Source organism: Rhagoletis pomonella, unplaced genomic scaffold (assembly GCF_013731165.1).
Source record: "Rhagoletis pomonella isolate Grant_MI unplaced genomic scaffold, Rhpom_1.0 Rhpom_scaffold_00001, whole genome shotgun sequence".
Lineage (NCBI taxonomy): Eukaryota > Metazoa > Arthropoda > Insecta > Diptera > Tephritidae > Rhagoletis > Rhagoletis pomonella.
In genome coordinates this window covers 103,347,023-103,370,882 of record NW_023458555.1, presented here as the reverse complement: position 1 = coordinate 103,370,882, position 23,860 = coordinate 103,347,023, and the positions used below count along the sequence as shown (strand labels likewise).

General features: G+C 38.1%; 1 protein-coding gene across 1 annotated transcript; it reads left to right on the top strand.

The window, feature by feature from the left end:
• The first annotated feature begins 22,854 nt into the window (after positions 1-22,854).
• On the top strand, positions 22,855-23,619 carry LOC118735002. The gene has a single exon (XM_036464605.1). It carries the CDS (start codon positions 22,855-22,857, stop codon positions 23,617-23,619), a length of 765 nt encoding a protein of 254 aa, XP_036320498.1.
• The last annotated feature ends 241 nt before the right edge of the window (positions 23,620-23,860 follow it).

Genomic DNA, 23,860 nt, shown 5'->3' with positions numbered 1-23,860 from the left:
GTTTGGTGAGCCAGTGCGTTAAAAGTTTTGCTTGGCAATAGATATTCGAACGGAGAACGCAATTTTCGGCTTCTAGGTACGATTTTCTTTTGTATATCGATGGCTGAGTGGAAGACCGACCTATCTCGGCAGCCACTTCGAAAACGCCCTATCTCAGAAAATTTTTCAACAACGCTCTATCTCAGATAACCTTTCGAGAACGCCCTACTTCAGAATTTGATTGAAAAACACCCTATCTCAGAATTTGGTTGAAGAATACCTTCTCTCAGCTACCGATTCAAAAACGCCCTATCTCAGCTTATTTTCAATGTTCGAGATAGGGCGTTTTGAATCGAATTCTGAGATAGGGCGTTATTCATCCAAATTATGAGAGAGAGAGTGTTTTTCAATAAAATTCTGAAATAGGGCGTTTTCAATCAAATTCTGAAGTAGGGCGTTCTTGAAAAGTTTTCTGAGATAGGGCGTTTTTGAGCTGGCTGCCGAGATAGGTCGATCTTCCACTCAGCCATCGATATATACTTGTACATACATACCTCCATATCTATATGTATATATATTAGCTGTGTTTTTTTTACACGCATATACATCTACGCTTGCGCTTAACGTGTAAAAAAAAACAATCATCGACAATTTCCATTTCAAAAGAAGTAATTTTGATTTTATCGACAACTACTCATAAGCGCACATAAAGTTTGTCGCTTAGAACTCCAAACAAGTTTTAAGCGCAGAACGTGTGCGTGTAAAAAAACACGCCGATTAATATACATACATATACGCTTATTTAGGTAACAGTGGATACCCGCAAATGCCTTACCTAATGACACCCATTCAGGGCAATAACCTCAGTCTGAAGAGATTTACAATTCGAGTATGAAGTTTTATAGCTCTTTCAATTTTAGTAAAATAATGTGCATATTTCAACAGTGATATTGATAAATTACATCTTACCAATATTATAAATGTGAGTTTGTATGTTTGGATGTTTGGGAAATCATCACGCGGAAACGACTGAACGGATTTGCATGAAACTTTGTAAGCAGATAGCTTATGGGGCAAATTGGTTAATAGGCTATTCTTTTAAAGAGTTGCCACCTGATAAAAAGCTTAATTTATTTATTATGCGGGAACGACTGAACGGATTCGCATGAAAATTTGCACACAGATAGCTTATGATCTGGATTGGAAAATAGGCTACTTTTCTTACGAGTTGCCACCTGTTAACAAAGTTTAATTAGATTAATACGCGGAAACGACTGAACGGATTTGCATGAAATTTAGCAGACGGGTAGCTTATGACCTTGGTTGGAAAATAGGCTACTTTTTTTTAAGAGTTGCCATCTGTTAGAAATGTTTAATTAAATTAATATGCGGAATTGAGTGAACTGATTTGCATGGAAGTTTTCACACAGACCGAAGTTTTCGGAGGACCATATGTTGCGCTCTTGGCAACTTAGTGGGGCTGTGTTCAGTTCCGTGCAAATAAAAGATTATTTTTCTTTAATAATGTAAATGACAATTCAATGGTTTTATTGAAGTTAAAGATTTAAAATTTAATGGATTATAGCAGAGCTAGGAAACGATAGTCAGTCTATGCTGAGCGAGGGTTAGATCGCGAGTGTCGAGCACTTCGCGGTTTTAAACGTTAGAATTTTACAAACTTTTATAATATATGTATGTGTATGTATGTGCAAGCGTTTATAGTACAATGTGTACATTTGTATACATGTAATGTTAGGGAAAACTCAGTCTAGATATGTTTAGTGTTTAGTAACTACAATGTATACGTTGGTATAAAATTTACAGAAAATTCAAGGTTTTGGATATGTTTAGTGTTAGTAAGAATTCAAAAGCTTGTTGTACACAGATATACTTATACATATGTGGAACAAAAAATGAATAGAAAACGCCTCATTCGTCCATGTCCTCAACAATGAGCTAGGTTGGCAAATGGGAAACCTTTTTTAAGAGTTGCCACCTGCTGAAAAAGTTTAATTAAATTAATTCGCGGAAACGTCTGAACGGATTTGCGTGAAATTTTGCAACTAGATAGCTTATGACCTGCAGTGAAAAATAGGAAAATTTTTTGGAAGTGTTGCAACCTGTTAAAAAAGTTTAATTAAATTAATACGTGGAAACGACTGAACAGATTTGCATGAAATTTGGCACAGAGATAGCCTATGACCTACGTTAGAAAATAGGCTAATATTTTAGGAGTTGTCACCTATTAGAAAAGTATAATTAAATTAATACACGGAAACGACTGAACTTATTTGCATGAACGTTTGCACACAGATAGCTTATGACTTAGATTGGAAAATAGGTAACTTTTTTAAGAGTTGTCACCGGTTTGAAAATGAAATTTTGTCACAGATGGTTTATGACCTGGATTGAAAAATAGGCTACTTCCTTAACCGGTTTCCCCATCAGAACGAAATTTGGTACACTTACTACGGATTTCACAAGGAAGGTTTTAGACTGAAAGTAATTCGGATAACTCAAGGCCCCTCCCATACAAATTGGAATTTTCATATTACATACATATCTCTGGAAGTATTTGTGGGAGAGAACTGGACCTTGGTATAGAGATATGTATGTGAAATCAATGTTGGCAATAATCGATTGATTTTTTAATCAATTAGTTGATTCGATTAAATTCAATATGATTACAGTTAATCATGATTAATTTTAATCTGACTAAACAGTTAATCGTAACCGCAATTAAAAAAATTAATTTTTAATCATTAACTTTTAATTTGATCAAGTAGGTTTGGTGATTAATTAATTTATGCTAGAATTTTCCCGTGCACACAAAGCATGTTAATCCGGTATGGCTAAGTCGGGTTTCCTCCTCAATCTGAGAAATTTGGTGTGCATTTTCATTCAGATCTATACCAGCAAACGTTTTACAAACTAGGTTTGTAAAAGTTCCCAGTTTATGTATTACTAATAACAATTATTATATTTTTTTTATACTTTTTGCTTTTTATAAGCGTAAAACTCAAAAAAATTACTATAACTGGTGTTTGGTTTCAAATTCGGACAAACTAGACAACTTAATCAGATTTTATTTTTAATTGGATTAACGATTAATAATTAAAATTAATTAAACATAATCGCAGCCAGCGATTAACGATTAACAAAATTTAATCATTAATCGTACAGTTGATTACGACTAATTAATTTTAATCACCAAACGCGGTTAACATTTTAATCGTTAATTTTTAATCGTTAACCAGATTAACATTTTGCCAACACTGTGTGAAATCATATTCATACTGACGGATAAAAATTGACGTTTTTTGGAAAAGAGGGGTAGCACCTCTCATACTGACTGAAAGTTTCATATTGCATATCTCTTCAAATGTACTCAAGCTTGGTATGGAAATACATATCGTCGATTTTTTTGCAAAACCGCCCATCGTCCAATTGCGGCGCTCAAATTTTACAGGAGAGCGAAAAACCGGTTTTTTTCTGAAGGTATTGCCTTGAGAGGCGCTTTTCCTCTAGCTATTATTTTACAAATCTGTTGTTTTAATAACGATTTTACGATTTTTATGCATAAATCTCGATGCCTGGAGTTCAGGGCTACCAAATCTCATGTTTGCCACAACGGCGATTTCGGCAGTTTTGCAACTGGTCGATGGGCGGTTTTGCAAAAACATCGACGATATGTATGTTGTGAAACTAATACCATACTCATGTAGAGAAATGAGAGTTATTGGAAAAGGTGGTGTGGCAACTCCCATGCAAATTTATTTTTCTATGCTGCATATCTCTGGAGGCATTTATTGCAGAGGACTGGAACTTGGCACCGAGATGTGTATACAAAATTAATTTCATACTCGTGGAGAAAGATTTGCGTTATTCGAAAAGGGGGCATGGTACCTCCCGCACAAATTTACTTTTTTGTACTTGTTAAGTCTTGTTGCACAAGTCTTAAGATTAGTTACGCACACCCATAGGGCACACATTTAATATGCGCATGTACTCAGCATGTGGTAACGATTGTAAAGCTCGGCGATTTCAAGCATCCGTTGTTGGTTACCCCAGCAACCGAGGCAATCGGAGATCGTCGTGTCACACGTACTTGTTGTCGGCTCGTGTTGATGGAAAATCAAAAATTTTTGATTTTCCATCAACGCGACCGCTTGACAAGCGGTCTGTTTGATAGTGGCGCAAAGCGTTGACAAGCATTAGTGTGTTAGTTTGTTGTGATATGTAAAATGAGCAAGTTCGCGGAAGATAAAGATTTTAAATTTAATTTTTAAATTTTATTGCAAATGGTGTTGACGCTTTATGCTTGAGTGTCGCCGGGCAAGCTTCAAGCACCCGACATTCAACCCGACACTCACACATGTACTCGTTGCTGGGGTAACCAACAACGGATGCTTGAAATCGCCGACGAGCTTTAGGCCGATAAGTAGAACAATAGAAAGTAGCAATTGTGCGCACGTGCAACGGCATTGTACACATACATACATAGTGCACATGCGCACAACATGACCTAAGGGTTGTTTAGTTGGCAATTATAGACATTAGAATTCAATGCCAGGGTGTATGGGAATAGTCACGTATGCATTTCTTAAATGTTATGAAATGCTATTGGCTTAAAATGCAAGTGAAACCGTAGACTATTTTTATTACTTCCTGGCACTGTCGGTTTAAGTGTTAAGATAAGTTATACATACCTACTACATGTGTAGTAGGGATGCCAATCCCGGCATCCCGGTGTTTTTGACGTCCCGGAAATGCTTGCATTAATCCCGGGATCCCGAAAATTTTGAAATATCGAATTAATAGTAAGAATTTGGTTATGAATTTTGAAGTATGATTTTTGTAAAATGCCGTTTTGACTGCAATTCCAGTCTGAGCCTTTTTTGAAGAAGATTTCAATGAATTTACTCATAGCGTCGCTAATGTAAACGAAACAGAGAGTTTTAAGGAAAAGTTAGATAATTTTTTAGATCACTCTACTCAAAACTTCCTCAAATCGAAAAACTTATAATTTGACCGACGTGCTGGTAAAAGAAGTTCAAATATTTTGTAATGGAGGAGATAGGGGTCATTATCTTCAAATGGATTATGTCTACCTTTTGACAGCTCAGCCTAAAAGTGTTGATGCCGAAATATGTTTTTCATCAGTAGGTTTTGTATGTAAAAACTGCAGGTCAAGCTTAGAAGACTCCGCTTTGAATGCTTTGCTGCTCTTACGAAAACATTTTAAGTGCAATAATAACAACACCGGTAAAAAAGGGGTGTGTGTTTTTAACCAAACCCAACTACCAACATGTATTTCGACCCACTGAATCCGATTCTGAGATCCGTTTGACTCGTACACCCTCAAAATTTCTAGTAAATTGCGAAAAACAATGGCAAAAAATTCTCCATTCGCCATTTCTTTATAGAGTAGAATAAACATGTTTAGAGAAATTGTTTTTGTATATTTTTGTTTTATGTTTTCTTTTATTAATCGTCACTTTCAAAAGTACCTGGTATTTACATTATTATTTGTGATGTATACGTTCCTCAATCACATGGTTTTTTAAATACAATTAAAAAAATGTTTTACTTTAAAATTTGTCTGATTTAATAAATATCGCTAGCGTAGAGAGCAAAGTTGCTAAGTCCCAATTTAAAAATTGTACAGGAGAGGAAAAAACTTCGTATAGCCATTTTCTTCAAATATTTCGCAAAACTTTGAATGCAACATTTTGCCTGTTTAAAGCAATGCAAAACTCTATACGAATCGGAGGGATTCGATATTTATTTAAAGATTTCGAACTTTTTTGGCCTTATCGAATTTTCGGAGCTTTTTTTGGCCTTAGCAAATTTTCCTTTCATTGAATATATACGAGAAAACATAAAACAAGGACCTTTACCCTTTTCGAAACGATGCAATTTTAGTTGATCTAGCCTCCTATATCAAAATATGATTTTTCATTAAAAGTGAAGTTAGCAACTTTTCACTCTAAGCTAGCGATATATGAGTTTCACAATCAGTTTATCGTAAATTTTAAATAGTTTTATTTAATGGTATGTTTAAATGTTTTCAGATATTGAATTTTTACTCATATTCATAAAATTTATGACTCAATTTGAATGCCGGGATAAATCCCGGGATTACCTAAAAAATATCCCGAAATCTGATATTTTGGCATCCCTAATGTGTAGTGCAACACACATGTTTTAGATATACTATGGTTAGGGTAATAATTGTGTATGTGTAGGTTAAGAGTTTTTGTGATAAATAAAGGCTCTGGGACACCAGAGCGTCAGTTATCTACCAAACCCCCGCGTAAACAGTTGGTGACCCTAAGTGAGTTTTTTTGAACAGTGAAATTTTTTTTTTAAGTTTGGCCGTATTGGTAAGTATTAATATACTAGCAGAGCACCCGACGTCGTTCGGGGTAAACAAATCAAAATATGTAACAGTAATACAAATATTCTGTTCAGCACAAATTAGAGGAGGAAAACTATTTTCTTCAACTACTATATATTGATCTTGTTCCATTACTAATATAAGGTGGATTAAGGTAACGATAGAATTTTTAAATTTAGATAGATCTACTATGGTAGATTCCGTTTAGCTTAGCTCTTTTAGTATAGCTGCACTTTTCCGGTAGAATGCTTATTTCAGAAGAAGTTTTATTTATTATACATACGCATGTAACGTTTCAGAGCATCGCCGGATCAATAAAATGATTTAATCCTTCCATTTCAAAATGGTCTGAAGACTTTAAGGTTTCAATATCAGAGTGGTCTAATAGTTGAATACATATTTATCCCAGTTTTACAAACACATTTATATATACTTTATTCTTGACACCTCCCATATATATGTCTGCATACCAAATTTCAGGTTCATGTGACTAAATTTCCCAATTTATGGCTGGTTATAATTTCCACGCCTATGGGATGTGACACAGCCCCTTTTACAAATCCATTTATAAATGCCTTACTATAAACTCCTACCATAGATATGTCTGCCTACCAAATTTAAAGCTTATGTGACTTATGCTTTCGAATTTATAGCTTATAAAAAATTTCACGCTTATTGGATGTGCCACGCCCCCTTTTACAAACTCACTTATATACACCTTATTATAAGCACCTACCATAGCGGTGCCTGCATACCAAGTTTGAAGTTCGTGGGGCTTATGGTTCCCAAGTTATAGCTGATAAAAAATTTCGCGGCTATGGGATGTGCCACGCTGCCTATTACAAACATGTATTTATATGTATATACCTTACTATAAGCACCTACCATAGGTATGTCTGCATACCAAATTTCAAGTTCATGTGACTTATGGTGCCGAAGGTATAGCTGATAAAAACTTCCACGAATACGGGATGTGCCATTCCCCCTTTTATAAACTCACTCATATACACCTCACTATAAGCACCTACCGTAGCTGTTCCTGTATACAAATTTTCAATCTCGTGGGGCTTATGGTTCCGAAGCTATAGCTGATAAAAAATTCCACGCCTATGGGATGTGCCACGCCCCTTTTACAAACTCATTTATATATACCTTACTATAAGCACCTACCGTAGCTGTGCCTGCATACCAAATTTCACGTTCATGTGACTTATGGTGTCGAAGTTATAGCTGATAAAAAATTCCACGCCTACGGGACGTGCCACGCCACCTTTTAAAACTCAATCATATATACCTTACTATAAACATCTACCGTAGCTGTGCCTGCATACCAAATTTCAAGTTCATATGACTTATGGTTTTGAAGTTGTAGCTGTTAAAAATTGTCATGCCTATGGGATGCGCCATGCCCCCTTTACGAACTCATTTATTTATAGCCTACTATACGCACCTACCATAGCTATGCCTGTATACCGAATTTCAAGTTCGTGGGGCATATGGTTCCGAAGTTATTGCTGATAAAAATTTCACTGCTATGGGAGGTGCCACGCCCCCATATCGAATCCCAATTTTTTCTTCCTATTATAAGCCCAGGTGTCATGGCAATACTCTGCCAAAATTTCATTCAATTCTGTCCATCCGTTTAGGCTGCAACCTGGCACATACATACATACATACTTCCACAAATATATAGTAGATTCCTTTAATATTTTTAATACCTAAAGGCCTGGACAACATTTTGGCGAAACAAAGCCTACTGAAATTTGAAAATATTAACGTAAACGTTATTAATATATACATACATACATTCGTAAATACGAATTTAAATCTTAGCATCAAAGTTATTTTAAAAATTCAAATTCGCTAAATAATTTTAATATTTAAAAGCAGCCTACTGAGATTTGAAAATATTAACGTAAAAAATATTAATACATACATACTTCCGCAAATATGAATGTAAATCTTAGCATGAATTTTATTTTAAAAATTCAAATTCGCTAAATAATTTGAATATTCAACAGCAGCCTACTGAGATTTGAAAATATTAACGTTAACGTTATTAATATATACAACTTCCGCAAATATGAATGTAAATCTTAAATTGCGTTCCCTAACTCGCAAAAAGTTGCAAGAATTTACAGGATTTTACCAGAAAGCGTTCCCGTATTCGGTTCTCTGGCAAAGTAGGGGAAAAATGGGAGAGTAAAATCGGTCCTCTCTTTGTCAGAAGTTGCAAGATTTTACCCGAAGAATTTTTGCTGGTAAAATGTCAAACCACCAGCGGTTCAAATGATTTCAAATTTTAATAAGCAAAAACAAAACTGCATCTGCATTTTCATTTTTTGTAAGTGTTTTTGTTAATTTGCTGGTGTATTTGAGCAAAATTTAGAAGATCGCCAAATGATAAACAACTGCTATATACTTTTACCAGCTCTTACCCGAAAAGCGTTCCCGTACTTTTTGGTTTTTCTCTCTTTCTCTGAGAGCAATTGTGCTTTTTAACAGTTTTACAGGTTTTATCCAGAAAAGCTGACGAACGAAACTTTAGCATCAAAGCTATTACAAATATTCGAATTCGCTAAATATTTTCAATACTCAAAAACAGCCCACTGAGATTTAAAAATATTAACGTAAATTATTAATACATACATACATATTTACGTTCCCAAATATGAATGTCAATCTTAGCAACAATGCTATTTTGAAAATTCTAATTCGCTAAATAATTTGAATATTCAAAAACACACTACTGAGCTTTGAAAATATTAACGTAAACGTTATTAATACATACATACATACATACATACATTCGTTAATTAGAATTTAAATCTTAGCATCGATGATATTTAAAAAAATATAAATTCGCTAAATAATTTGAATATTCAAAAGCAACCTACTGAGATTTGAAAATATTAACGTAAACGTTATTGATCGCGTTCATAAGACGTAGCTGTTTAGCTCATCTGCTACGAAACTGCTGGCAGCTGTTGAACCCAACAATTACGTCTTAGAAACGGCTTGATGAATATGCTGCCATATGAACAGCTGATAAATGTAAACAAAGGAAATTGCAACAAATAGAGATCGTTGCGCCGATACTATTTACAATTCAACGCTGAGCGGCCGCCGCGTTGAAAAAATCGTTCAATGTTACAATGAATTAAACAGTGTAAAATTATATAGCAAACATCTTAAAAACATATATTTAGAAACGTAGTTATTGCTTCGCCAGGTGCGCCGGTGAATAAAACACTTATTTTCAGCTTCTGTTCTTTATTTTAGAAAGAGTAAGACCGAGCTAAAATCTTAAGTTCCAAATGTTATTGAGAATAATACAATTTCCATCAAATTACTTACACTTGTGCACATCCGGCACACTAAACGGAGCAAGCAATAGAACAATTTGATAGCAAATGATTTAAATTACAAATTCAAAATTATCTTTTACAAGTTTCTTAATTGTAATATGTGTATACCAAATTTTGGTGCGACTGCACATCTAAGAACTATATTAAAGGCCAAGAAAAAGATAAACCAAAGGAAACGTCAAAGACAGCAATAGGGTTGCTGTGCATGCTGAATTGCAAAGTTCGGCGGCGAGTATCATTGCGCCGTTGAACAGCGGCTTAGCCGTTCGAGCTGGCGCAATATTCCCCCCTCCGTAACACCTGTGCAGCTACGTCGTACATGTTTTACTGCTTAATGTCCAACTTCGCCAGTTTCATCACTGGGCATGTGAGTAACCCGCTTGAAGTTTTTACCACCGCGCTACGTGCTTGCCCATCTTTCCCTGTATGCAGTTCCATTATTATTCCTTTCTCGCGAACCCAGCGTTTCCAAAAGGAATCGGCTATTTGGTTAGCGATTCCGAAGTTTTTTCTCAGGCTCACCCATCGTTGTTGCTGTCACTATTGGTGCGTATACCGTTTGAACTGCCGAGCAAAAAATGGTTCGGTGTGAGAGCTTCGCTTTCCTCTGATTCGAGTGGCACGTAAGTCAGTGGTCGTGAATTTATTATATTCTCTACATCAGCCATGACCGACCTCAAAGTCTCCTCACGCAATCCAGCTCCGGGCAATACATCAGCCATAACGGATTTCACCGAGCGCACCATCCGCTCCCATGCGCCGCCCATGTGGGGTGCAGCAGGTGGTATGAAACACCATTCTATATATGGATGTTTTTCCTCCAGAGTGTTGTACGATATCTTTTTGATATCATCGATGAGTATCCGACTCGCACTTCGAAAATTCGTACCATTGTCAGAAAATACTCGCCTTGGCACTCCACGACGGCAGATGAATTGTTTGAAGACCAGCAGAAAGCAATCGGTAGAAAGTGATGACGCTATTTCGAGGTGGATCGCACGCACTGTGAGGCATGTGAATAGGACACCCCAGCGCTTCTCACGATGCCTCCCAACTGTGATATCTATAGGGCCGAAGTAGTCCACACCCGTATAAGTAAAAGGCCTGGTGAATGCACCTATTCGTTCCGGAGGTAATTGCCCCATTTCTGGAGGACAAGGAAGAGCTCGTCTGTTGCGACACAGTTGGCAAAGTTTTGCTACCTTCCTCACTAGCGCCCTGAGGCCTGGGATACAAAATTTCTGTCGAAGCTTATTTACCACGATCTCATTATGGTGATGGTGATATCGCCGGTGGTAGAAATCTACGATTAGACTTGAAACAGCGTGACTCCGCGGCAAAATTATTGGCCGCTTTGTATCATTTGAAACATGGCTAGCGTCAATTCGCCCATTGACTCTGTGTAGACCGAAATCATCTATATACGGTGACAGCTTATAGATACTGCTGTCACGTCTAAGAGCGTTGTCATTTAAGCTTTTCATTTCGCTGGCAAATGCCTCTTCCTGGCACCGGCGCATTATCACTAACTCAGCAGTATCAACTTCGTTTGAATTTAAAAAGGTACCGATCGATAGGCGTGGAAAAAATCGATTATTTACCTTTTTAAAAAATTTCAGCACGCACCTTTGCGTATTTCGCAGCTTTTCCCACTTGCTAAACCGGGTTGGATCAGGTGAGATGGCTGCCAGGGATGAACAGCTTCAGAACGCGAATCCGCCAACCCCGATAAATGCGTTTCCGGCCAATCGCCCTCGGACTGAGTAAGAAAGGAAGGACCGAAAAACCAACGGGAGGTGGCGGTGAAGTCGAGATTTTTACTCCATTTAGTAGCATCATCGGCCACGTTCATATCTGACGGCACCCACCTCCACTCTGCAACATCTGAGTCTTCTAAGATTTCACCCAATCGCAGAGCCACAAATTGATGATACTTCCTGGCATCGGAGCGGATCCAATATAGGACGTTTTTGGAATCTGTCCAAAAGGTTCGCTGTTGTATCTTCACTGTCAGTTCGTTTGGCGAGAAATTTTGCCATTCGCAGGCTCAATATGGCAGCCATCAACTCCAAGCGTGGTACCGAAACCGGCTTCAGAAGGGCCACTCTTGTCTTCGATGAAAGCAGACAGCAGCGAGTATGCTGTCCGTCAGTTGCCCTTAGGTAAGAAACTGCTGCGTACGCGTTCTCGCTGGCGTCCACAAAAGTGTGAAGCTGAACTCTATTTGCTTTGCTTACAAGAGGGTAACATCGTGGCACGCGTACTTCGTTGATAGACCTCAAGCGACGCACCCAAGTCCACCACATTCCTCGCTCTTGCTATTGCAAATATTGGTCCCATGCTATGCCAGAATGCCAGACGTCTTGCATTATTATTTTCGCGTATATGACGAAGAAACCCAACAAGCCCAGCGGGTCGAAAATTTTCATAATGACGCGTAGCACTTGCCTCTTTGTTGGATACGTGGTTTCATCGAAAATGCTGCTATCGAATTTGGCGACGAACGTCAACTCATCTGTGCTTGGGAACCACCACATTCCCAAAACCTTCTCATGTGGCGAATCTTCTACACTGATGAACTTCTCACCTTGCTCAGAGTGGCCAGTCAAATAACGTAGAATCCTTTTGGAATTTGATAGCCAGTTTCTCATCTCAAAGCCGCCATCTGTATGAATGTCACGGACGCGCGAAGCCAGTTGAATCATTTCGTCCTCAGTGTCGACGCTATGCAACCAATCATCAACAAAAGTATTTTCGATGATAGCGTTTACAGCAGCGGGGTAGTCTTCCACAAAACGGATTGCATTTTTATTTTTTATATAGTTGGCGAGCGAGGGTGAGCACGAAGCTCCAAAGGTCATTACTGCCATCAAGTAGACGTCTGGCTCTCTCGATGTGTCCCCTTCACGCCATAAAAACTTCTGTGCAGGTAAATCTTGCGGGATGACCTTAATTTGGTGGAACATCTCCCTTAAGTCTCCACATATTGCAATCGGCTTTTCTCTAAATCGTATTAAAACTCCAACAAGCGACCTAAGGAGATCCGGCCCTTTTAATAGCGCAGTATTTAGAGAGATGCCACTAACTTTTGCTGCCGCATCCCATACGAGGCGAGTTTTCCCCTTATTCACATTAGTTACAGTGAAAATAGGGATAAACCATGACTTGCCGCCATGCGAGATTTCACTTCTCAGCAACTTTTTCACGTACCCCTTTTCCTCGTACTCTCTTATTTTGTTAACAAGAAAGTTTTTGAGTGTCGGTTCTCGTGCCATTTTTGCTTCCAGGCACTGCAGTCGGCGCCGAGCCATCGGAAAGAATCTGGCAACACCACGCGGTCAAATTTCCATAACAAGCCTGCCTCCCATCGTCTTTCATTTGGAATGTACTTTACGGTGGAGTCCATAATACGAGATGCGCGCAGATCTTCCTCTGAGCACAGTGGATTTGTTGTGATGCTAATTCCAACAGAATCTAGAGTGAAGTATTGTTTTATCAGCTGATATATACGGTCGTCAGTGTTGCACGGGCATATGTGAAGGACTCGCTGATTTGTGCTCGTGGTGGTGTCACGTCCATACACGCTCCATCCAAGTTTGCATCTAGCAACAACTAAAGAGTCACCCTTTCTTTCGCGCACCTCCATAGGTACGCAGAGCCTGGCATTGTCTAGCCCAATCAGAATTCTCGCCTTGACACGGCAGTATGTAGAAAGTGGAACGTCGCGCGAATCATCCAATTTTGCAATAGTTGTCTCATCAAGCGTTTGCTCTGGCAAGTCTAAGTTCGCTACCGTACGGACGTTGCTTAGCGCAAATTTCGGCGAATCGGCTTCTCGCGAAGATATCTCCAAACATACGGACTTTGATTGTGCCTCACTCTGGGTTACATCTCCAGTCCAGCGTAGGCACAGCTCGCTTAAAGGGCCATCCAACTGTAGTTCATCGGCAACGGCGTTTTCCAAAAGTGTACACGAAGACCTTCGTCAATAAGCGCGTAAGTCTTGAGCGTTTATTTCTGGCATGAAGCGTTACAGGTACATAGCGAAAACGCGTTTTGGTCTCTTCTCTCTTATGGAAAAGGACCGTCGCACACAGGGGTATTTGAACGATTTAGGCAGCCATGAACCAATTTGACAAAATTTTGAAGAAAACTTACAAAATTATTCACATTCGATAGAAAACATTCCAAGTAACATTTCCCAGTCCCCCTCCATTTTCTAACTTGCACAGCGAACGCTCACCGTTGACCGGAAACAGAATATTATAACGCTGCTTATAAATAAATTTTCGCTCTCTAGAAAGACGGTGACGATTTTAAGTTAATAGTTTGATTTCTGCACTGTATTCCCAAAAAGTAGTGATGATCCGCATACAGAAGATAATAATGCATTTAAGTGTTAAATTTTTTTAATAATTTTGTTAAGCAATAATTCAATGTAAATGTAGCGAAAATAGCGGTTTTCAACGAATACTTTTTTTTAATTTTCGTTGAATATTAAGGAATTTGTTGTATGCCCGGGAGAGATCGCGTTATTATTCTTTGATCAGTTGAAAGCTTAGAAATTTGGCTAATGTAGTGTGAAAAGATGGGCCGCAGAAAATAGCAGATAAGTGGTATTTCTTTACTTAGAAAATGTATTAAAGTAAAATATAAAAACGCAACTAGTATATAGTAACACTACTTTAGATCTATTTTAACACTAAAAATAAAGTTTTTAGATGAATTTGAGGCCTCCGCACTAGAATATGGATCCATTTAATTTAAAAAAAAAACAAAGTTTTCGAGATATAAGCAAAAGTCATGTTTTCTAGGACCTTTCGGTCCTGTTGCTAGAAATCTGCGGGAATGTAAGGCGAACCAAACTATGTTATATATTTCGGAATAAACATTTATTTTGCTTTACATTGGCTTTATATAAGTGAGGATTAAAGAAGTAGGTTTGGGTATACAATCGTTTAAATTTAGATAAATGTCAATTTAGACAAATCAACGATATTTCAATAAATATTGTATACAAATTGTTGAAAATTGGTATATGAAGTAAAATTTTGGAATAAAGAATACTATTATGAAATTTTTGGAAAATGGGAGTGGCCCCGCCCACTTGTGATGAAATTCTGTATCTCAGTATCTGCTTCACCAGTTCAAACCAAACTCGGTATGAGCCTTGCTTGGGCTATATCTAACATATCTGCTAAAAATCCTTGAAATATGGCGAAAACCACGCCCACTTCCGACATAACGTTAATTTACAGAAACACGAAAACTGCGATAAATCAGTAACAACTGAAGCTAATTCACTCAAAATCGACTCTTGGAATAACCTCTTAGCATTAAATTAGACTATTATATTATTTTGGATAATGGGCGTGGTGCCGCCCACTTATGACCACAAATATACATCTCAGTAAGCGAGTTATCAATTTTTACCAAACTCGGACAACTTAATACGCTTGGTATGGAAAAACAATACGTTGAAAATACGAAAACTGCGGTATTGCAGTAATTGACGACGCTATGTAATTTACTTCAAGTTAAACATACAACATTCTCTGTTATATTACTGTTATTATTATAAAAATGTAGTTTTATTACATTTACTTACCTGTACTGTGATAAATATTTGAATTATCTAATTCCCTAAATTAAAGCTAAATTTGATTTTTTAAAACGGTGGAAACGCTGGGAGGTTGCTTAGAGACAAAGCCTTTTCAAACCCATTTCCATTGATACCCATATTTCAGCAATGCATTCAACTTATTGAAGAAAATTTTTTAACAGATGGCAACTCTGTTAATGTTTTAACCTAGATATAAACCTTCTTCTCGCCGAGAGGAACACGTAAATATGCGTTTTCCTACAATAGGGCCACGGCAAACTGGAGTCTATCGATGTCAAACGCTAAGCAACTTTATTTTCTTAGTTTTGATAGAATAATTGGACGTCGTCCCTTCTATGTACTTGATTTTAAACATTTACTATTCTAAATGTCAAAACACGTCTTTTTTGAGCATTTCGAGTTGAAATATTCATAAAAATAATTTTGGCCGCATAAATCGGCCAAGTACCCCTATGTGCGTCGAATCTCGTTCAGTTGCCAAAGATGAGTTATCAGCTCTTGGATGCGTCTTCTTTACTTCGACATTTGCTGTGTGCAAGAGTTGATTGTGTGGCCTTGAGCATCCACCTATACCGCACTTCTGCTTGGATGGGCAGCGCCGAATAAAATGGCTTTTGAAGCAGCGCAAGCTCAACTTGTTGTCTCGTATAAATTTCCATCTTTCTTGTACGTCGAGCCAGCGAAAATCGTTTCACTCTGCCAAACGGGGATCTTTCGCGCACTTAATGCATCTCACGTTTGGTGATGGCGGTATGTTGCCACTTCCGACCAACTCATGAAGTAAGACGCGATCTCTTGGTTGTTTGCGATTAGCTTTTATTTCCTCCAACATAGATGGGGCAAGTCCTAAAGGCGTGATCTGATTAGCGCAAGCAGCATAGGGATAAAGCCAATCATCAAACACGGCGATATCCACGCGGTTACATTGCATACGTCGCCGGCCCCAGTCAAGTTTCAAATCGCTGGGCAATTTGCTTACCAGATTATTTAAGAGCATCGGGTCGTTGAGATAATCGGAAAACCTAATCGCTTCCATAGTAGCGCGATAATTCTACACAGCCAAAGCGAAGTGAATGAGCGTTTCTAATTTCTTCGATTCCGGCTGCTGGCGAAGTTTCTGTTGAAGAGCTTGATGTACCACGCCATAGAGCATTCGGAGCGTTTCAATGGCTTGAGGTACCATGGTTGCCACCATTAACTTTCCGCGCACAGCTTCCAAAGCGGGACCTTTCAAGTTTTTTTGAAGAGGAATGAGATTTTCTTGGTTGCTAAAACCACAGCGTTCCGTAGATTGTTCGTAATTGGAGATAAAAAGAGGCCAATCTTCAGCGGAACTAGAAAAAGTGGGCAGCTCTTTTGTCAAAACGTGACGCGCAGCTACTTGTGACAAACTTAAAGTAAACTCCGTAGGAGAGCTATGCGGGAAAGATGGCACGTATCGGTTATGTGCATATGTCACACTCGGCTGCACAAATGTTGATGCTATTGGCTGCCTCATTGGCAGGTTTTCACCTGTCACAAAGCTATTGCGGTCGTTGATAATAGGAGAATTTTTATGCTGCCCTCGCAGCCTGCGAGTCGAAACGAATGGGGCTACAGAAGTGCCCGCGCCTGTTGTAAAAACATTGCTGCCAGGTAATGTATGAGACCGGCCCTCTGCAGGAAGGGTGATCGAGTGTACATCAGGTGTCAACAGTGCGTCTTGGGGCAAGCCATATGTGTCAGAGGCTGCCACCAGCGGGGAGTGCATACTTAGTGCTGCTGAGTAATTTCGGTACGGATCCGGCGAGTCATACGGTACGCCATTTGCGGTAGATTTAGCAGCCGAAAATGTGTACATACTCTGTAGCGCCGCAAAGGTCAGCACCATTGACGTCCGTCGGAATACGTAGCCTGAGTCGGTGTCTAGCGGGTCAAATGGACCGCCATACATGTTGAAGTTAGCAGTTTAAGATATGCGAGTACTGTGCCCTGTAAAAGCAGGGTCGACAAAACCATATCGTCCAAACAAGGGTAGCCTCGCCGCTGTATTCGCTGTTATTGAGATCGGTGCATTATGTGAGATGGCAATAGATGAAGATGGCGTATGTAAATTGGCGGCCATTTCTGCCGATGCAGACGCTTCGGCTTGCACGCCTTCGGGTGCCGCTGCTGCAGTCGTCGTTTGGGTGCCACCGTTCATATTGGCGATCGTATGAACTTTTAGGTTAGGTTCCTATCACACGTGCAGGTGCCACCTCAATTCCTTGTTAGAACGCAGCTTAGTATTGCGTCCGCGAAAACGTGTGAACATTCCAACAAGTATTTTAGAATATTGCTTCGCCAGGTGCGCCGGTGAATAAAACACTTATTTTCAGCTTCTGTTCTTTATTTTAGAAAGAGTAAGACCGAGCTAAAATCTAAAGTTCCAAATGTTATTGAGAATAATACAATTTCCATCAAATTACTTACACTTGTGCACATCCGGCACACTAAACGGAGCAAGCAATAGAACAATTTGATAGCAAAGGATTTAAATTACAAATTCAAAATTATCTTTTACAAGTTTCTTAATTGAAATATGTGTATACCAAATTTTGGTGCGACTGGACTTCTAAGAATTATATTAAAGGCCAAGAAAAAGATAAACCAAAGGAAACGTCAAAGACAGCAATAGGGTTGCTGTGCATGCTGAATTGCAAAGTTCGGCGGCGAGTATCATGGCGCCGTTGAGCAGCGGCTTAGCCGTTCGAGCTGGCGCAATAGTAGTATTATTATAAAATATTTTAGTTATTTTATCACGTCAGTAATATAAAATATAAAAAATTTGTTTACAACTGCCACTTAACAAAGCGGCGTTAAATTTAATATAAGCGGCGTAAGTCTTTTCGATCAGCTGTTTAGGCTAAGCCCAACACGTTGAGTTCAGGTAGCGTAAAAATTTTCCGCTGGAAAAAATGGCGGAAAGTTGCCAACTGTTGGGCTGAGCGTAACTACTCAACTGTACGTTTCTAAGACAAACAGCCAACGGTTACCCAACAGCTACGACTTATGAACGCATCCATTAATACATGCATACATTCGCAAATATGAATGTATGTAAATCTTAGCATCAATGCTCCCAGTAGCGAAAATGTTCACTGGTGACATCGTCGCTCTTGCTGTGAATCCTAAGCGACATATATCTGCCAATGACACTGGTGACAATTTCTTGCAGGAGTACTCCTATGAAAGACTTATAACAGAAAATGTCTTGCAGCGGTCAATTATAAAAAGTTCATTGCAGGACATTGTCGCTTGAATGTCATCAATGATCACTGCATGGCAAAGTCATGCGGGGGCCATCAACACCTAAATTGCCATTTGCATGAAAAAGTCATGAACGACTTCCATGTAAACGAAGCCCAAAGTCATTGAAGACTTGATATGGCCGTACGGGACACTTAAGTGACTAATTCATGACATTCGCTACGAGGCTATTTTAAAAATTCAAATTCGCTCAATGCTTTCAATAGTCAAAAAAAGCCTACTGAGGTTTGAAAATATTATAGTCAGCGTTATGAACACATACATGCGCAAATATGAATCAAAATCTTAGCACGCCTATGGAATGTGCCACGCCCTGTTTTATAAAGTCATTTATATATGCCATACTATAAGCACCTAACATAGACATGCCTGCATACCAAATTTCAAATTCTTTAGACTTATGGTTCCGAAGTTATAGCTGATAAAAAATTCCACGCCAATGGGATGTGCCACGCCCCCTTTTACAAACTCATTTATATATGCCATACTATAAGCAAGTACCATAGACATGCCTGCATACCAAATTTCAAGTTCGTGTGACTTATGGTCCCGAAATTATAGTTGATCAAACATTCAACGCCTATGGGATGTGCCACGCCTCCTTTTACAAACTCATTTATATATACCCTCCTATAAGACCTACCATTGATATGTCTGCATACCAAATTTCAAGTTCGTGTGACTAAAGGTTCCGAAGTTATAGCTGATAAAAATTTCCGCGCCTATGGGATGTGCCACGCCCCCTTTTACTAACTCGTTTATATATTCCCTCCTATAAGCACCTACCATTAAAATGTCTGCATACCAAATTTCAAGTTCGTGTGACTTAAGGTCCCGAAGTTATAGCTGATAAAAAATTCCACGCCTATGGGATGTGCCACGCCCCCTTTTACAAACTCATTTATAAATACCCTCCTATAAGCAGCTACCATCGATATGTTTGCATACCAAATTTCAAGTTCGTATGACTTGAGGTTCCGAAGTTATAGCTGATAAAAAATTCCACGCCTATGGGATGTGTCACGCTCCCTTCTACAAGCTCATTTATATATACCCTCTGATAAGCATCTACCATTTATATGTCTGTATACCAAATTTCAAGGTCATGTGACTTATGGTTCCGAAGTTATGGCTGATTAAAAATTTCACGCCTATGGGAGGTTCCACGCCCCTTGTAGGATCCCAATTTTTTTCACCCTATTATAGGCCCAGGAGTCATGGCAATACTCTGTCAAAATTTTGTTCGATTCTGTTCGTCCGTTTAGGCTGCAACGTGGCACATACATACATACTTCCACAAATATATAGTAGATACAAACATATATACTTCTAGTTTTTTTATCTATATAGTTTTTTGTGTGTTTTTAATAAAAAAAAGTAAAAGCAATGGATTCTGCGCTTAATGCAAATCAATCCATTACAAGCAGAATCTCTGCTCTATATCAGGAAATAAAAAATTTTAGGGGGCAAAATATTGAAGAGGGACAGATCCAACGTTGGAGGGGTGTAGTAACCGATCTGTCTAGGCAATTTGAGGAGAACTATTGTATCCTCAAAGGGGCCTCTTCAACCCTAAAAAGAAACCCTTATTTTAAAGAAAATCATGCAGAGCAAATTAGAGGATTTTTCAATAATACCTCAACTCTGATTTTGACCATGGAAATGGAAGCTAAAGTACTAAAAGATAGCTCGCAAGCAGCGGGAGTGATAGTCTCACGACCAGCACCCCAGTCACCTACATCTAGTCACACATTAGGTTCAATTGCTACAGCTCCCTTGATTTCAAAATCAGAACGGCAATTAAAGTTCGTGTTAGAAGATCTTAGCAAGAAGATTGACAAATTTTTGGGAAATAAGATTCCAAAAGTCTTCCTTCTGGAAAGTGCCAAAGAAGCTAAAATGATGTATCGCAATTACGTAGGAGAATGCGACGAGAATAGTTTAGAAGATTTATTTCAAAACGTAAGTTTTAAACTCGATGAGGCTTTGGCCTTCGCTCCTGAAGATAAAAAACCGCAGAATGAAAATCTGCCCTACACACTGCCAAAAATAGATTCTCCGGTATTCTCTGGAGACTATATTCAGTGGAAAACGTTTAGAGAATTGTTTTCCCAATTAATAGGTTCAGCCAGTATCTCGGATACACAGAAAATGATTTGTCTGAAATCAAAGCTAAGAGGGGAAGCGGCAATGACGATCGCGAACCTACCAGCAAATGCAGAAAACTATCCAATTGCTTGGAACCTCTTGGATAATAAATATACCAACTTGAAAGCGCAAACTGCCATTAATTTTTCGAACATAATGGGGGCACCTTATACGACTGAAAATCTAGAAAGTGTAAAAAGTTTGAAAGAAGTGATTGAGGAAAATTTGCAAGCTCTAAAAGCAACAAAATTGAGTTCTGAAAGTATACTGCAAGCCCTTTTAAATTTCATTTTAATACGAAAAATGAGTAATGATTTAAGATTGAAGTATGAAACTTCACTTCAGAACTCACGAGAAATACCCATTGTTGACTCATTGGTGAAATTTTTAAATCATGAGTTTTATGCACTGCAAGCAGCACAAAAATCATCAAAAAGGGATGGGTCATCCAAATGCGATGATCATATTAAAGAATTGGCAAACAGAAGGAAATCGAATGCATCATGGGATGTAATAATCGGCATTTCCTTTTTCAATGCGCAAAATTTAAAGACCTTACCATTAAAGAAAAATGGGAAAAGGTTAGAAAAAATAACTTATGCGAAATGTTTAAAGAGTTGACATTCGAGTAAAAATTGCAATGGGTATAATTGTCGTATATGTAATGAAGGTCATAGCACATTCTTACACAAAGTTAGTAATGAAAAAGGTGCAGTGACAAAAAGTACCATTAAGCAAGGATGCGCAAATTCAGAAAAATGCATTTTGTTAGCTACAGCGGTTGTTTATATCCAAGATGCAAAAGGCAAATGGATCAAAGGCAGAGCGCTTCTTGATAGCGGCTCTCAAGTAAATTTGATGTCAAAATCGTTCCTAAAGAAATTAGGACTTAAGGGCAAAGCAATTAAATCAGCAGCGATAGAAGGTGTTGGCAAAACACGTTCAAAAATTGAAGAACGGGTAAATATAAAAATTAAGTCCAGAATGCATATGAGTAATTTCGAAACAAATCTGGAGGTGCTAATAGCGCAGGAATTAATGTCCAAATTGCCGGCAGAAGAAGTCATTATTAAAAAGATTCCAAATAACATTGAATTAGCTGATCCAAATTTTAATGTTCCTAAGGAAGTGGACATATAATAGGTTACGAATTAACCTATGGGGATCTGTTTGAAGGAGAAAAAATTTCATTGAATGAAAATATTTTAATAGCCCACAAAACCAAATTGGGTTGGGTTATTACAGGAGCTGCAATGATTATAGAGCCTCATACATTTGCACTTTGGCCTCATTTTCCGAGCCCACAATAGAAAACCAAATAAAACAGTTTTGCGAAATTGAGGAAGATATGGAAAAAGACAAAAAAATTTTCAAAAGAGGAGGAAGACTGTCAAATTATTTTTACCAAAACCACAACTAGAAAAGTGGATGGGAAGTTCGGTGTAAACCTCCCCTTTAAAAGAGACATTGAACAATTAGGAAATTCAGAGATTACTGCTAAACGAAGGTTCTTAGCTATGGAAAAGAAATTGGAGAAAAGCTGGGAAGTAAAGTCACAGTATCATGAATTTATGAAGGAGTATATAAAATTAAACCAAATGGATGCTCTAGCCACTCCAAACCAACTTCAGTTCAAATGTTATTTACCTCATCATTATGTACTGAAGCCAGATACCACTCCTACAAAATTGAGAGTAGTTTTTGATGCATCTGCAAAAACTACTACAAATATATCATTAAATAATTTATTACATACGGGGCCAAGGCTTCAAGATGATTTATTTGATATTCTGATGCGTTTCAGAAAACACAAATTTGTAATATCAGCAGACATTGAGAAAATGTTCAGACAAATTTGGGTAAACGAAGAACATCAAAATTTCCAACTAATTTACTGGAGGTGGAAGCCATCGGAGGCCCTAAAGACATACAGATTAAAAACTGTTACTTATGGCACTGCGAGTGCAGTAAAATGTCTACAAACAGCAGCAGAAGATAATAAAGATAAATTTCCAACAGCTTCACAATGCATTCAGTCAGACTTTTATATGGACGATTTGACGACAGGTTGTGATAATCTAACTGAGCTAAAAAATATGCAGCAACAAATAATTCATATATTAAATTCATATGGATTCAAGTTGAGAAAATGGTGTGCTAATCATCCTAGTTTGTTGAACGAAATTCCTAGCGAAGATCGAGAAATAAAATTAGATATAACATCTAATAAAGCTGAGAATATAAAAGCCCTAGGAATCGCTTGGAATCCAGCTAAAGATCACATCTCAATAAAAGCTTATTTAGAAACTGACTATAAAATTACAAAGCGCCAAATACTTTCTGATATTGTGAAACTATTTGATCCTTTGGGTCTTTTGAGTCCAGTTGTAGTGGTAGCAAAATTGATACTACAACAAATATGGAAAGAAAAAATCGACTGGGATCAAGCCGTTACAGGAGTAACCATGCGATCATGGGTACATTTAAGAAATCAAATGAAATTATTAAATGAAATAAATCTTCCCAGATACGCATTATTATCTGATGCAAAAGAAATCGAATTACACGGATACTCAGATGCATCCATGAGAGCCTATGGCGCTGTGGTGTATGTACAATCAGTAGACAAATCGGGAAATATTAAAATAAATCTATTAGCTTCCAAATCCAAAGTAGCCCCATTAAAAATTCAGACGTTACCTCGATTAGAACTATGTGCTGCGGTACAGTTAGTAAAATTAATGGAAAAAGTATCAAAAGCACTTAATCTAAAGGACAAGCATATTATTTACGGATTCAACAATCGTCCTTAGTTGGCTACAATTAATAATAATAATAATAATAGATTGGCGCTTACACATATGTTAGTGTTTGGCCGAGCTTCTCCTCCGATTTGTGGTGTGCGCCTTGATGTTGTCACACAAAGCGGAGGGGCCTACAGTTTTACGCCGACTCCGAACGGCGATTGTATTTTTATGAGAAGCTGTTTTTCATGGCATAAATACACTCGGAGGTTTGCCATTGCCTGCCGAGGGACGACCGCTGTTAAGAAAA